The 16,274-nt window shown below is 34.1% G+C and overlaps 1 protein-coding gene across 1 annotated transcript; it reads right to left on the bottom strand.

Annotated features, from left to right (window-relative positions):
- Positions 1–8,873: 8,873 nt before the first annotated feature.
- On the bottom strand, positions 8,874–15,865 carry LOC120183339. The gene is made up of 17 exons (XM_039188058.1): positions 15,656–15,865; positions 15,515–15,559; positions 15,277–15,362; positions 14,703–14,807; positions 14,541–14,612; positions 14,295–14,366; positions 14,020–14,136; positions 13,863–13,929; positions 13,720–13,781; positions 12,524–12,641; positions 12,365–12,436; positions 11,461–11,574; positions 10,933–11,043; positions 10,481–10,593; positions 9,503–9,583; positions 9,338–9,390; positions 8,874–9,234 (listed from the first exon to the last, which is right to left on the bottom strand). The coding sequence occupies exons 1-17, from the start codon at positions 15,690–15,692 to the stop codon at positions 9,231–9,233; spliced, it is 1,329 nt and encodes a 442-aa protein (XP_039043989.1). The 5' UTR covers positions 15,693–15,865; the 3' UTR covers positions 8,874–9,230.
- Positions 15,866–16,274: the final 409 nt, after the last annotated feature.

Here is a 16,274-nt window from a genome sequence, read left to right as displayed (position 1 = left end):
CCCGCGGTACGGTACAGTGTTAATTTTGTAATTATGTACCAGGGTTTTCTATTATAAATAGAGATGTAACCTAGACCTAAAATATCATTGAATAAAAACTTCTAGCGCCGCCTAGGCACCGAGGACGTAAGCACATTGCCGAACCTCGTAAAATTCTCGTGTTCTTTTGTTTTCTTTACCCGTTTTCGTCAACAGTTGCGGCAGTTAGGGAATGAATGGGAAGAGAGTGACGGGGAAGAGAAGGAAATTGGTTAGGGTTAAAAGGGTAAAAAGTTAAAAAGATTTTTAATTTTTTCAATTTTTATTAATTAATTTTTTATTATTTTAATGATAAAATTCATTTTTTTAATATCAAACAAATGTCATGTGTCATTTAACGGCCGAAATTAATTCATTACGACATAACTCAAACGGAATGAAACGTTAGATACCAAACTGAAACGAAAAAATATTAGACACCAAACTGAAATCGAAAACATATGTTAGACACCTTTCTTATATTTAAGCCTAAAATAAAATAGACACCTATCGAACCAGAAAAAACAATTATAAATTACACCTTGAACTTAATTTAAGTACTAAATTTCTTTTTATTTATAAAATAATTAAAAAGGTTTAACAATGCCCATAACTTCTATAGTCATCGGACTTTTAAAATTCAATCTTTCTAATTTATTTTGAAAATTTGATTCCCCTATTTATATGATAAGAAAATTAAAATTCAGTCAGTAGTAATTTAAATATTTTAAAATCTTATAATAAAACTTCAATTGATGATATGCATCTGAGATTAATAAATATTTATTAACAATGTTAATTTTTAGGGTAAACTACACTAGATACCAATGAACTTTGTATCTTGACTCTTTTATATCATTGAACTTTCAATTTTAACAATTATAACACTGAATTTTAGTTTTACGTTCAATTATGCTACTTTGTCGTTAAGTTACTAAAGGGATGATAAAATGGCTAACGGTTGCTAATGTGACATGCCTCACCAAAAGAACGTCGTTTTGATGTGATTGTTTGATACCTAAAACGATGTCATTTTAGACATTAAACTTTAGGGGTGTATCGATTGTGTCACTAAACTTTTAAACAATTGTCTTTTTTACCACTGTATTTTTCTACCACAGTCGGCAGTTAATCGTCACCTGTCACCAATCATCTTTCGCAGTAAAATTGGTACCAAAATGTTCACATTTGACTCTTCATTCTTCTCATAGGATTAATTTTTCATGAAACTCACTCAAAATTGACAAAATTAAACACAAAAAATCTATCATTTTTTTAAAATGCTAGAGACTTTGTTAGATTTATGAGATTTGGAGTGTTTGTTAAAAAATCTAAATAGTAAAAAAAAATACTATTTTGAGAAGACGAACAACATACCTAAAAAACTAGCCTCGTTAATCGATCATTGAAAGAGATAGGAGTATTAATATGTTAAACTTTTAAATGGATTTTTGTCGATTTTGAGTGAGTTTACTGAAAAACCATTCCTAGGAGAAGAAAGATAAGTGAAGTACAAACGTTTGGGTATCAATCTTGCCGCGACATATGACCAATGAACAATAGTGCTTGGCCGGGCGAAAAGTGTAGTGGTAAAAAAGAAAAATGTTTAAAAGTTCAGTGGAAAAATTAATACACCCAAAAGTTTAGTGTCTAATATGATATTCTAAGAATTAAAGCAAGCGCGTTAAAAATGACGTTTTGGTGCGGCTTGCCACGTCATCAACCATTAGTCATGTCACACCCCGTTAGTTAAGGATGAGCAAAACTCAACTCGACTCGAAAAAAACTCGACACTAGTTGAGTTTAAGTTGTAATTTCATAAACTCGACTCGAAAAAAATTTCATGTTCAAATCGAGTTGTAAAATACAACTCGAATAACTCAAATTTTTTTAGTAATTATTAGATTTATTTTCAGGTTTGAGTCGAGTCCATCGACTTTGTATGATATATGTGAAATATATATGAAAAAATATACATATATATATATATGTGTATGTATTATGTATGATTATAAAATATCATTTAAATTGGAATAAAATAATGTCATAATATTGTGATACATGCACCAGAGTCCATAATACATGCTTCTTTGGACTAATGTTTCTACTCGAACCTATTAGAAGAACAAAGTCTCGAAGATTCAAAGCATATCTATTCGGTAAGCATAATGTGAATGAATTATTAAACTATTCTAATGTTGCTCCCTTTAATGTTTCAGATTCGAGGTCGAATCTTTTTGAAGAAAGGGAGGATGATACATGCATCACAAGGTTCACATCAAAGGAAGAAGTAATAACTCTTCCAAATGATCCACTCGTCCAAGCTTTGGAAAAGAAGATCAGAACAGCAGCGCACTTGAGACGACTTTTTTAATGGGATCTGATATATTTGGTCGACATGTCTTCTGGAGATACAACCGTCTGTCTCTTATCTTTCTAACGGTTCTTGAATCGCATCAATCCGATATCGGGAACTCAAGATATGGTCATTTTACTGAAGACGGTGCATGCAGGAAATCCTATACGGGATTAATACGTTATTTTGTAAATATTACGAATTTTCAATATTTATATTGATTATTTGTAATATAATTTAATATAGGATGATTAATTATCTTTTAGGATCAGATTTATTATTTTATTAGGAATTAAGGTTGGGTTAAAACAATATTTTTAGTTATTATTATTTTATTATTAGGTTTAGTTTATTAATATTTTATTCTTTAGTTATTTAGGACCTTTAGAATTCAGCCCCTATATAAAGGAGGCTTCATTCAACTTTGTAAATCAGATTTCTTTGATTAATAATACAACGAGAGTTCGTTTTTGCAAGTGCTGATTGCCTTGTGCCTTCGAAGCTTCTTCCCCTTGAGTTCTTTCAAGTTCTTGTGAGGGAGATTAATCTTCACACTCCAATTTGCCTTTTCATCGCGACTAGGAGGGTTGGTTAGAGCCATTTATCGTGTTTGCCTTTTCATTGGACTAGGAGGGCTCGATAGGACACTTATCCATCTATTATCCACATATCCATCCACGCCATCAATCATCTTTACCGTTCACCTTCATAAGGGAGATCTTTTGATTTCTTTATTATCTTATTTCATCTTTCATTTATTTATCTTTTGTTTATTTTATTCTTATCGTGTTGTCTTGATTCCAGCACATAAAAGAACCCTACTTGCTACCGCCACCTTCCCCTATTCGTTCCCTTTGTTCTTAATCGAGTCTAGAGCTTTCTAGGTTTGATCTTCGACAAGAGCAACGTTCATCAATCCGCCACGCTTCCCTATCAATTGGTATCAGATTTGGGCCGATTCTTGGAAAGAAGCAAGCAATTTTGCTTGTTCTTGCACACAAATCGTCAAGATACCCCAACGGAGCTAGTTCACAAAAGATTCAGCGCTTCAGGTTCTTTTTATTTAATTTTAATTTAGATTTAAATCCTTCTTGTTAGTTTGCTATTTTTTTCCAAAAAAAAAAGGCAAAAAAACAAAAAAAGAGCCAAAAAAGCCAAAATTTCAAAAAAAATGCAAACGAAGGTATTTAGGGCTGATTTTATCCATATATCATATTCATTCTAAGATTAAACCCAAGTCCAAATTCACCCCAATTGGAGTTCATTGGAGCCTTCAATACATCATTCAAGTTTCATCGGCAGATTCGGTTTAGAATCTTGTCGAATTTCTTGAAAATTTTACAGGAGGAATTTCGTGGTAAAAATTTCCAGATTGAAAATTCATATATTGAAGATCATTCAAACAAAAAATCAGAATTTTTGGAGATCAACAACACCTTCGAACAAAGCGATCAAGAAAAACAGATTGTTTGAGGACTCACAGTTCAACAGAGTCTACTGGATACTACTGAAGGTATTTGGTTCTGAAATTTTACAGGTGGTTTCTTGACGCATCAAAAGACATTCAAGAATTTTTCCAGAATTTTTTGACACCAGTAAACCCCTCAAAAACGTTGCTCAAATTGATCCAGCGTTTCCAGGTTTCTGGGTTGGTTTTTTTTTTCTTTGACTCTTAGTGCTTTAAGTTCTTTTGTTTTTCCTTGTTATTGTTCTTTTACATTATCTAACACATTATCTTCATTGTGTTAGTAGGACTAAAGAGTTTGCATACTTCTTCCTTCTTTGCATTCTCGTTCGCTTGGAGTCTAACCTTTGTTTGGCCTCTTAGAGCTTTTAGGTTTTTCTTATCGCCTTTGCTAGTAATCAAACTCCGATACGAACTGTGAAAGACTACTTGGTAAAGTGAGTTTTAAAGAGTACAAGATCGGCTTACTTGCCTCTCGTTGTGTTACTTTCTTGGAGTGACTTGTGAGGTTTCTTGCTTTGTTGAATTTATTTTATTTTTATTTTACTTTAAAATTTTCTTTTGAGTGTTATGATTTCAGAATGGGCGACACTAACAACAAGACAATTACGGCTATCTTAGCCACACTTGCCCGACTCACGACTCAAGTTGAAAGATTTGATGAAATCGTGAGAGAACGACAAGAACCACAACTGAATCTACCAAACCATAATCCAAGACCAAACAATGCTGAACTTTTGGTACCCGAGAAAGAACAACCACGTTTCCAAGCACCCAAACTCTTTACAAAACCAAAGTTCATGATCCCGTATTTCAAAGGAGACAACGATCCAGACAGGTACTCGAATGGGAAGGAAAAGTTGATCTCATGTTCGCATACCATGACTGCCCCCAAGCTAAACAAGTTCACCTGATCACCATACAATTGAAGGATATGCTCGAACTTGGTGGATGCAACAAGGAAAAAGATCCAGAACTTCCAAATTCCAACAATCACTTCTTGGACCGACCTCAAACAACCATGAGGAACCGATTCCTACCGACACATTATACACGAGAAGTTAAACAACGACTACACCGACTTCGACAAGGTAGAAGTTCAGTTGAAGATTACTACAAGGAGATGCAGTCCTTACTCAATAGGACTAACATAACCGAAAAAGAAGAGGTCACCGTGACAAGATTCATCGTCGGTTTAAACTCAAACATCATTGATCTTCTTGATCTACAAGGGTACAAAAACCTTGAAGACGCACTAAAGAAAGCAATGACAATCGAAGCACAAATCCAAAGGAGATCTAGATTCAGTGAACATTACCTAGGTACTTCATCCTCTTACCAAGGTAATCCTTCAAATCCTTCCTCATCTTCTACTCCATCTTCTCTAAAAAAGCAAGAGACAACCTGACAAGGAGAAAGAACGACCAGCAAAGAATGACACACTTCCAGTCCCTAAAGATCAAATGATAATTTGTGAGGAGGTAGGGAAAGCAAAAAAGAAAAAGTTGAGAAAGAGGCAAAAGAAAAAGAGGTCACTAGTTATAAAAGCCAAAAGAATAATGACCCATGGGAGGTGAGTGAACCTAAATGTGAGAAGAAAAGAGTGACTCAAAATCTATGTGTGAGCACAAAAGAATTGAGAGAGAACCTTATTTACAAACAACCTTGCATCCTTGTTCGCTTTAGGGAATCAATTGTTTCGATTTCTAACATTAACAAGGATTTGCCTAGTGTGTTTTCATCTCTTTTACAGGATTTTAGAGAAGTGTTAGGTGATCTACCTAACGAATTACCACTGAAAAGAGGAAAACAATGCCAAATCAATCTAATTCAAGGTTCCATCATACCTCGTCAAACATACAATCTCGAAGAAACCAAAGAGTTGGATTTGTTACAAAAAGGCTACATCCAGGAAAGCCTTAGTCGTGACGCCATCATAATGACGAAATATGATTTGAACAACTCTTCAGGCTTTATAGTTCATGCACAGAGAATCCATGTAAATGATGAGAAAGTAAAAGCAACACGAGACTGGACCACACCATCTTCCATCGCCAAGAGTTGTCGAATAGTGCTAGGTGACCCTCCTGACGGGTTACCACCTGAAAGCCCTAATCACTATGCCATACCAATGAAGAGTCACGATTTACGAGAGTCCAAAGGTAAATATTTTATTACTCATTTTAATGACATTGTAACGTACTTCTTCTCCTTCTTACAAGGAAAGGCTCGTGAAGTTGTCATCCATACTAAACACAACTCCTTTAAGTGCGTAACATACCGAGGTAAGCAAAACACAGTAGACGATACACTACCACGAAGGTATACTCTTACCTATCAAACTCATACTTCTATTCCGAGAATTGAACATATCAAAGATGTATATCACGATAACTCGGATATTTCTGATATTTCTACCATACATTTAAAAGTGCTTTTAATGAGCTTTATCTTGTATATGAGTTTCCTTGCCAACTAAACAGGTTATACAGTCCACAAATCTCCTCATGGGAATCATTAATTCATGAACCACACTTAGGAGACTTAAGGGATTACGTTAACAAACCAGTTGACATGGTTTTTAAACACTCATTCTCGCCACACACGAATAAAACCATGGAGAAATTATCTGAAATAATCATACAGAAAGCCAACAGTGACCGGCGCCATGTTGAAATTCAACCAAAACATCAGATTACAAGACTTGTATGCAAAAGAGGATTTCAAGACTACAAGAAATCAGTTCCTACAAAGAAGAAACCTCGACTAAAATGCATAAGACACATCACATTGATCCTGGTAAATGTTTCACAAGTTTTATTTCAACACATCTAATTCTCTTTCTTTGGATTTTCAGATTCGAGGACGAATCCTTTTGAGGAGTGGGGGAATGATACATGCACCAGAGTCCATAATACATGCTTCTTTGGACTAATGTTTCTACTCGAACCTATTAGAAGAACAAGTCTCGAAGATTCAAAGCATATCTATTCGGTAAGCATAATGTGAATGAATTATTAAACTATTCTAATGTTGCTCCCTTTAATGTTTCAGATTCGAGGTCGAATCTTTTTGAAGAAAGGGAGGATGATACATGCATCACAAGGTTCACATCAAAGGAAGAAGTAATAACTCTTCCAAATGATCCACTCGTCCAAGCTTTGGAAAAGAAGATCAGACAGCAGCGCACTTGAGACGACTTTTTTAATGGGATCCTGATATTATTTGGTCGACATGTCTTCTGGAGATACAACCGTCTGTCTCTTATCTTTCTAACGGTTCTTGAATCGCATCAATCCGATATCGGGAACTCAAGATATGGTCATTTTACTGAAGACGGTGCATGCAGGAAATCCTATACGGGATTAATACGTTATTTGTAAATATTACGAATTTTCAATATTTATTGATTATTTGTAATATAATTTAATATAGGATGATTAATTATCTTTTAGGATCAGATTTATTATTTATTAGGAATTAAGGTTGGGTTAAAACAATATTTTAGTTATTATATTTATTAGGAATTAGGGTTAAAACATGTTTAGTTTATTAATATTTTATTCTTTAGTTATTTAGGACCTTTAGAATTCAGCCCTATATAAAGGAGGCTTCATTCAACTTTGTAAATCAGATTTCTTTGATTAATAATACAACGAGAGTTCGTTTTGCAAGTGCTGATTGCTTGTGCCTTCGAAGCTTCTTCCCCTTGAGTTCTTTCAAGTTCTTGTGAGGGAGATTAATCTTCACACTCCAATTTGCCTTTTCATCGCGACTAGGAGGGTTGGTTAGAGCCATTTATCGTGTTTGCCTTTTCATTGCGACTAGGAGGGCTCGATAGGACACTTATCCATCTATTATCCACATATCCATCCACGCCATCAATCATCTTTACCGTTCACCTTCATAAGGGAGATCTTTTGATTTCTTTATTATCTTATTTCATCTTTCATTTATTTATCTTTTGTTTATTTTATTCTTATCGTGTTGTCTTGATTCCAGCACATAAAAGAACCCTACTTGCTACCGCCACCTTCCCCTATTCGTTCCCTTTGTTCTTAATCGAGTCTAGAGCTTTCTAGGTTTGATTCTTCAACAAGAGCAACGTTCATCAATCCGCCACCGCTTCCCTATCATATTGTAAATATTTATAATTAAATTTAAATGGGAACTCGAAAATTTGACTCTACTCGACTCGACTAGAAAAAATTTCAAGTCAACTTTGAATTATAAAATAGGACTCGTCAAATCGAATAACTCGAAATTTTTTGACTCACTCGACTATACTCAATAGAATGCGTAGCATTAGTGACTTAACGAGAAGTGGCCTAATTAAATGCAAAATTAAAATTCAGTGTTATAATTGATAAAATTAAAAGTTCAATGATATTTGACGTAGTTTACCCTATTTTTTAAATTAAATAATTAAATTTAAGAGTTCAATCTAAAGATTAAAAGTGCTAGATTTCGAAGTTATAAAATAAAGATAGAGATTGGGGCTTATGACAAGGCAAGCAGTATCGGACTGGGAAGATGAAAAGGGTTGGGTTGACGACCAAATAAAACTCGAAATCACAGAACGCACGTAGTTTTAACGAAAACCGGCAAACGACCAACTACTATTGTCCTTTCATTGCGTGCCTAATATATTTTATGTATACCATTAAAATTCTCATAATATTATTTATGTTTATTATTTTTCGAAAAGTATATATATATTATCTAATAAATATATAATGAAGTGTTGAGGGATTTCGATCTTAAATTTGATGATTTTAATCTGAAAGAGAATGAGAAAATAGAAAAGTTAAAATATTTTTTTTGAAATATATATTTGATTTTTTTAGAAGTTACGGTAGGTGGAGAGAGAGAGAGAGAGAGAGAGAGAGAGAGAGAGAGAGGTAAGAACACCTGATTTATCAGATAAAACTACTCCAAGATTTGTTATGTCAGTTCACTTTGATATATAATATTTTAATCTTTAATGATAACAAAAAAGCTTACCTAAACATTAATAATCATTGGTGAAGTTTATGAATTCAAACAGTGAATTACCACACACTGTCACTTTCAAAAATCCACTGTAAATGACACTCCCATGGATTACCAAACCGGACAGGATGGCCGAATTCCAATCCGGTTATTCAACATCACGGTCTCCTCATGCACACAATATACATTACACATTTCCCCTACCTCATACTTGCCTAAATTAAATGTTAACTGCCCTTCCATTTTCAACATCTATACGTATACTACATCATACACAACTAATTTCCAGGCAATCAAAACAAATGTTTGTGCGCATTCGACTCAAATAAATGGGGTAATCGAACTCGAAATTCTCATCAAATCATTTTCTTTCTGCTGTCACGCCAACCACAACGTTGCTCACCTGCGATTTGATATCATAATTTATCAGCCCCAAACGATTTCTATATGCTAAAGCTCAAGAAAGCGAAAAGCACAATATATTAAAGAATTATAACTATAATTACCAATTTCCACTCTCGTCAACTGACATGGGATTCTCAACCACAACTGTTTGGCTCTGCAAATTGCGGATTGTATGTAAAAGGATAGATTCGGTAAAATGTTTATTTAGCTCAAAATATCCACAACATCAAATAAAAAGGCAATAAAAAGAAACTTCAAAAACTTACAGATGAAGTAGGTGGCATAGTCCCAGAGGAAGCTATTTGATTAGGTCGGTTACCGGAAAACGGAACCCTCGCATTGCCCATCTGAAAGATATATGAGAAATATAGAGTGAAGAATAGGTTAAACCTCCAAATACTTTATAGAAAAAAATTGTATACACTGTATATCCCATAATGGTGCTCAAGTATTGATTTCATGGATATATGAGACAAACAAGTACTTCAATTTCTGATTAAAGCTCGCAAACTTTCCGAGTATTCATAACCTTAGTAGTATAGACCGGGGGCATCCAATACCATGACAATAGTATAAAGCTCAAACTATTGCCTTCAAAACAGTTTTTAACCGTCACTTGGGAGTGTCACACTTTATGTATACAAAACAGATAATAAGATGCCAAATTAAAGGGTGCCAACAAGCATTGCCCTTTCCATTCAGAATCTCAAAGCCTGCTTGAGGAAAGAGATGATTCTATATCCATGGCATGGTGACAGCACACGGTGTCAAGAAAAGAGATGAAGTAAACCAATTAATCAGGAAACTGGAGAGCAAGGTTAAGTTTGAGAGGTAATCCCCCTAGGTCAAATTTGCTCAGAAAGAGAGAGAGATAGAAGACCCCCAAAAAAGTATGATTATTTTTGTACATCATTTGGGCAAAGATATTGCAGCAACCACACCCAACCAGATAATGGAGATATTCAGAACTAGACCAAATACAATAGGGAACTATTGCTAAAGATTTTAAAGACGTTTTAAAAGTGAAATTTGCATCAAAAGCGTTTGTCAACCAGAAAACAAGTAATAAAATAAGAAGAGAAAGAATGACTACTATCGAGCAAACTATGAATTCATATGACCCCCATTTAGCCTCTTGTGAGTGGAGAGCGAGTAAATCTCCAAATCTCTGCAGATTCTATGATATTTCATATGCTGGTAATATATGTGCTAATGAAAAGTTAAATCAATTCAATCATACTTACGCCAACATTGGTAACATATTGACAGACAGCACATTTGACAGATGGAGCTCCATATGGATACATTAATGTTGTCCGGCAGTGCCCACAATTGATATGAGCAATCTGGTTTGATGCTTTTTCCGTGATCATGAGATCCAAGAAAGAAGAAAGTCAGAAAAAAGCCAACTAAGAAAGAGAGGACGAAGAAATAAACAAGGAAAATACAGAATAAAATACCAACAGTCCAACGAAACCAGGAAACCCGATCAAGAAGACACAAGGAACCAAAGAATACAAATTTTAGAAGCATATGAAGATCTTTGACCACTCAAAGTAGCATAGAGTGCTACTAAAATAAGGTCAATGAAGAATAAAATGGTAAAAATGAATTTCCTGTCTTCTTTAGTAGCAACAATTCAACAGTTCCTAATATTGCAACAACCAAAAATACATCGCGTGCAAAAATATTATACCTGGTGCAAGGTTAATGGTGTGACAGCAAGAACATCTTACACTTGTTCCTCCACGTGCATACATCAGCAATGTTCGGCAGCCTCCACATATGAGTTGAGTTGTTTCCATTCCTGCAGGATTAATGTAACAGGTTATCAAACCAAAAGATTCTTATCAGATATATTTAACTCATTGACATATCTGAATAAGAGGAACGTTAGTCGCCACTCCAGACTAATGTTATGTATCCTTGCCGTAATTAATCCTCTTGTCTATGTAGAACATATTCTAGAATCTAGACAAGAAAACCACCGGTATTATAATTACCAGAGAGTTCTAGAGCATATATTAACAAGGGAAGTAGTTTTCAACGCTACTAAGTAAGAAGTAAGAACATTGGAAAAATTTAACAACTTTATGAAGTAGATATATTGAGTTTCAATTACTAATAATCATGTAAATTGTAGTGAAAACTGGCAACTGTTCACAACTATGGAAACTACCTAACGGTTTTATATCTGCAAGCAAGGGTAAAAAATTAAGTGTACCAGGGGGAGGAACTTGAGTAATCGTATTGCATATTGCACAGCAAACATTTGTAGCTCCTCTGGGATATAGAAGAATGCTCCTACACCCGCTGCAAACAAGCTGGTTCTGCATATCTGCAATCATTGAAACAAACCATGTAAATATACTTTTTCTAAATCTCATTATAACATTAATACCCATTTAAATTTGGTAATAATAGTTTAGAGATTCAATACAAAGCAGATGGTAACTAAATCTTATACATTAACACAATTCAGTTTAAATGAAGCAACATGACCTCAAGAGGTTAAAATCCTCCAAAACATTCAAAATTACTAGGCAAGAAAGTGCAGGACTTGTTAACAATAGCACTATGTTGACCAAACTTTTCATTTTATCTAAATAAATGAATCTCTTAAGTAAATGAACAAATTGGAAATATTAAGAATAATCATACGACACATGATCATTTCTGACACTTATTCCCGAGTCGGAGTAACATAGCTTCCATGTATATGCAACTAAATGAGAGTTCTATCTCAAAGTAAAGTATTAGATACACTGAAATCATATGCGTTCACATCCACAATAAAACAACAACGAAGATTAATGATTCAAAATTCCAAAATCCGAGAAAGAGAACAAACTAGTACTACATGATAGATAGTGTTTTTAACCACCTTTTCCATTAAAAGTAAAGCCTTTTAATCAAATATCTAGCAACATCTCAGCACAAATTAACACTTCTCTTTCCCTAAAATCCCTAGCTAATAAAATTTACAGCAGATAGGGAAACGTCCTTAACTTAAACTTGAAAAGAGAAAAATAAGTTTTCCAGGTACGAAAGCTGTAATTCGAAAACAAATACTACTGGTGGACAGATATAAAATCAAAATTAAACCCCCGAAATGATAATAAAGAAACCCGATTTCACCTCCTTCAACAAAGAACCGATTCGAATTCTTCCAGAATCAATTGAATTAACAACCAAAGTTCCTGCCAAGCAAATTAAACAAAAAATCGTAAATAAGACGTGGATCAGGGAAACAAAAGAAAGAAAATGAACAAGGAGGTTCAATTTACCTCGAAGGGAACGTGGATTTGAAGAAGAAGAAGAAGATGATGACGATGATGAAGAGAATGCTGTTAAGAGAAAAAATTGTAAGGTGTGATGTTCCAAATACGATGAGATACGCGTAAATTAGGAATCCTTTAATAACGTTGTTTTGGGGTCAAACAAGAGAATCGAGCTTCTTCTATCTTTCTTTTTTCACTTTATTAATAAGGTTTTTCGATTTTTCTTTTTTCGATAGATGAGGAGATTTCGTTGAAATTTGGCTTCTTACGTAAGAATAAATAAATTATTGTCCGTCGTTGGGATTTGGCCGATACGAATATAAAAAATTTTTGAAAGAAATTTTCAAACGACCTAAGCGTCCTATTTATTTTCTAGAAACTAAATCAAAATTAAATTATTAATTTAAAAATTAAAATTATTTATTTTAGATTATTTTCTATTTTATTAAAAAAGGAAAGATAAAAAAGTATTCATTTGTATTTATATCATTAATTGTTGTTATTATTTTGTATGATATAATCGTTTTTTAAGAAGTTACAGAGTTATAATGAGTTTCTGTAAAATTCGCTTCAGATTAATTGATTAATAATAGATCCGTTATTGATAGTTTAAAAAAATATTCAAGAAAACAATAGAAATGAAAATATTTTAGCTCTTAGAACTTGTAGCATACAAGTTTCCCTATTATTTAAAAAAATTCTAAATTATTTATCAAAATAATACTTTTATTGAAATTAAAAAAAGATACAACCGGATACGTTAACATTTAAACTTAATAAAGTACATGTCAAAACAATCACATCTTCCTTGAATTTAACTGTCAAATATATGAAAATACTTGTAAAATGGTATCATTCATATATATTATCTACAATAGATATCATTTTAATGTTATTTTTTTTAAAATGACTAGAAATGTGTGAAAATTCCATCTTACCGTCCCTTTTTCTCGAGTTTGCCATCCCACCAAAAATTACCTTGAATCAATTAATAAATGGATTCGATTTTTCTATTTGATGCATATTGGATAATTGAATATAATATTTGATTTCAAAAGAATACTAAGGAATAGCATAATTGTGTAGTTATTTAGATATTATAGATATTCGGTTTCAAAGTAATTATGACAGATCCCACCATACTACAGTTCTGTTCTTCATATATCATAGAATTTACATTCATTTCACTTCCTTTGTCATCAAAGTCGTCGTAAACTGGCCAATCTCTTCTCGAGATCATCAACATCAGTAGGCTCGACCCTGCACCAAATCACCAAGTGTATTTGTCAATGCTTTGATCGAGTCAGACATCTCTGTTTTTGCTTACGTATTCGACATGCATACCTGGCATTAACCGCGGCTGTGGGAGTAGCATTCTTTGAAGCAATCCGACCCTTTGGAGCTGAAGATAACTGTTAAAACAATGGGGGACATGTTTAAGCATTTATCGACGCATCGAGATTAGAGAAATGTTTTGATAAGATGAATATCAAGAATCTAACCTGAGAAGCAATATCCACACCGATCTCATCAAGCACCTGATTGGTGAGCTCCTCTGTTTCCTCTTCGGCCTCGTCTTTATCCAAAGTTTCGTCAATAGCTTCCGACATCATCTCAATCTGCGAAAAGAACACAAGACTTGGTGATAAAACACTGCCAAGTGAATCAATCCTTGCACTGACCTAAATGAATCCATGCCGTGTTCAGAAGACTCGTTATTAGTCTACACCGCATCACGTTCCAGGTAAAAATATAAAGATGAAGATAAGAAGAGTACCGTCATATCCATTTGTGACGACTGCTTTTGAAATTCTTTTATTACTTTGGCTTGCTTCGCAGGAGCCATTTGCTGCAAAATAAACAGAGAATATCCGATTTCGGAGAATAACAAGCCACAATGAGTCATTTTTCGGAAGAAACCATGCAAGTATAAATGTATAATGATTTCCATGTCAAAAGAACTTCACAGTTGATAAAGGACAACGTAAAACAATTATCAAAGCAAGGTTTGAAGTACACATACCTTGTTCATTGCCACCATTGCCTTAGTTGCTCCTTTCATTCCTGTAGATATTGAGGTACTGGCATATAGTGCCTGTGAACACACAAAATAAAACATCAAGGGACTGGCATACAACATACTTTAATCATTCCAGCAACCAAGGATTTATTAACGAAACCCAACCTGCGTATGAGTTGCGACGCCTCTGATTTGGGCACGACTCCCCTGCAAATTAGTTATCTGTTGACGCAGCCTTACAAGTTGGCGAGCTAAAATTCGAGTAGCAGCCTGAGAAACACGTAAAGGAAAGCTGAGGGGGTTTGGGGATTTAAGGGAATCACTTGAGCAAACTCCAATGGCCGAGTTCTTGATAACCAAGACAGATCATCTTGATATATAGTCAAATTTCATAAGCATACGATGATCTGTTTATGGATCCTTTTCACGATTTGACATTACAAAATGGTATGCTTCTAGTAACAAGGTGTGCATTTATTCTGACCTAAATAATCAGCAAATCTTCTAGGTTTGAAACAGTCGATAAGCTTTACAACCTCCTTACGGACATTACAAAAGATTGAAGTCAAAAACCGGGAATATAAATAGCCTTGACCTTGATAGATTGATGAATTTCATCAAACACTTCATCGACTAAACCAATTTTCTCTTTTTTCAACAAAATTGCAGCTCATAACTACATGGCTTTAGAAATATCAATAGCACATTTCATCAAAAGCAGTCAATAATTAAAACTTGCCTCGTTTCCGGTTTTGGCAGTCTTCTTGATCTCTGCCACCAATTTCTTTTCCTCCAGTTGAAGAGAGGCAATCTCCCGTTCGACGCCTAAATAGAAACACAATTAGTCAAATTTCAGCTCCAACGGATGGAGAATGAAAGAACTTCAGTAAAATCAAACACTCAAATGTCGAATTTACATTCAGTAGAGAAAAATGAAAAGTTCGAGCAATGTAAGTACAGAAAATGAACACACATACCACGAGTTGCAACCACCATTTCTCTTTTGCTCGACCGCAAAGCATCTGGAAATAAAAAAAAAGGCAAAACGTTCAGTGAAAACTTAGAAATGGAACTTTCAGAGTTAGCAGAGAAAGTAATGAGGGGTGGATCTGAAATACCTTTCGGAGATTCTTTCTTCTTGAAGATTTTCAACATGATATCAACTGAATTGGTTTGCCCTTCAAAATCAAACAAACAAACGGGTAAGAAGAACCCTAAGAATCTAATAAGTAATGTGAGGGCAGGAATCAGAAAAAAAGCTTTTGAATGGGGAAACACGAATGAAAGACAGTGTGAGCGCGTGAAAAAAGGTCTTGGGCTTCGAGGAGCGTGCCGCAGCTGTGCGCCTCTTCTACTCTCCAACGGTAAGCCTTATAGTGGCCCTCGCACCACTGAACTAGCCGTTACAAAGGTTCGGGTTTTATTTCTATTTTTTTATTTATTTATCGGATAACCATAATATTATCCTAGAGTATTGAATAGTTTAGTTTACGGAATCACAAGGCCTCACAGTTGACATAGTCAATCTTTAGATAAATTTTATTTGAATAAACTATATTAGAGATCACTTATTTATATTTAAACAATTTGCTATTATTAATTTTTTGAATTTTTTAAATATTATTGAATTTATCAATTATTATTATTATTATATTGTGTTAAATATTTTATAATCATTTACACAAACCAAGTGATATCGGTGGTAAAGAAATTGTTGTTATTACTTAAGATCTCGAG

Source organism: Hibiscus syriacus, unplaced genomic scaffold, assembly GCF_006381635.1.
Source record: "Hibiscus syriacus cultivar Baekdansim isolate YM2019G1 unplaced genomic scaffold, ASM638163v2 tig00112758_pilon, whole genome shotgun sequence".
NCBI lineage: Eukaryota > Viridiplantae > Streptophyta > Magnoliopsida > Malvales > Malvaceae > Hibiscus > Hibiscus syriacus.
Note: the sequence above shows the minus strand (reverse complement) of the source record. Positions and strands in the feature narration are given on the sequence as shown.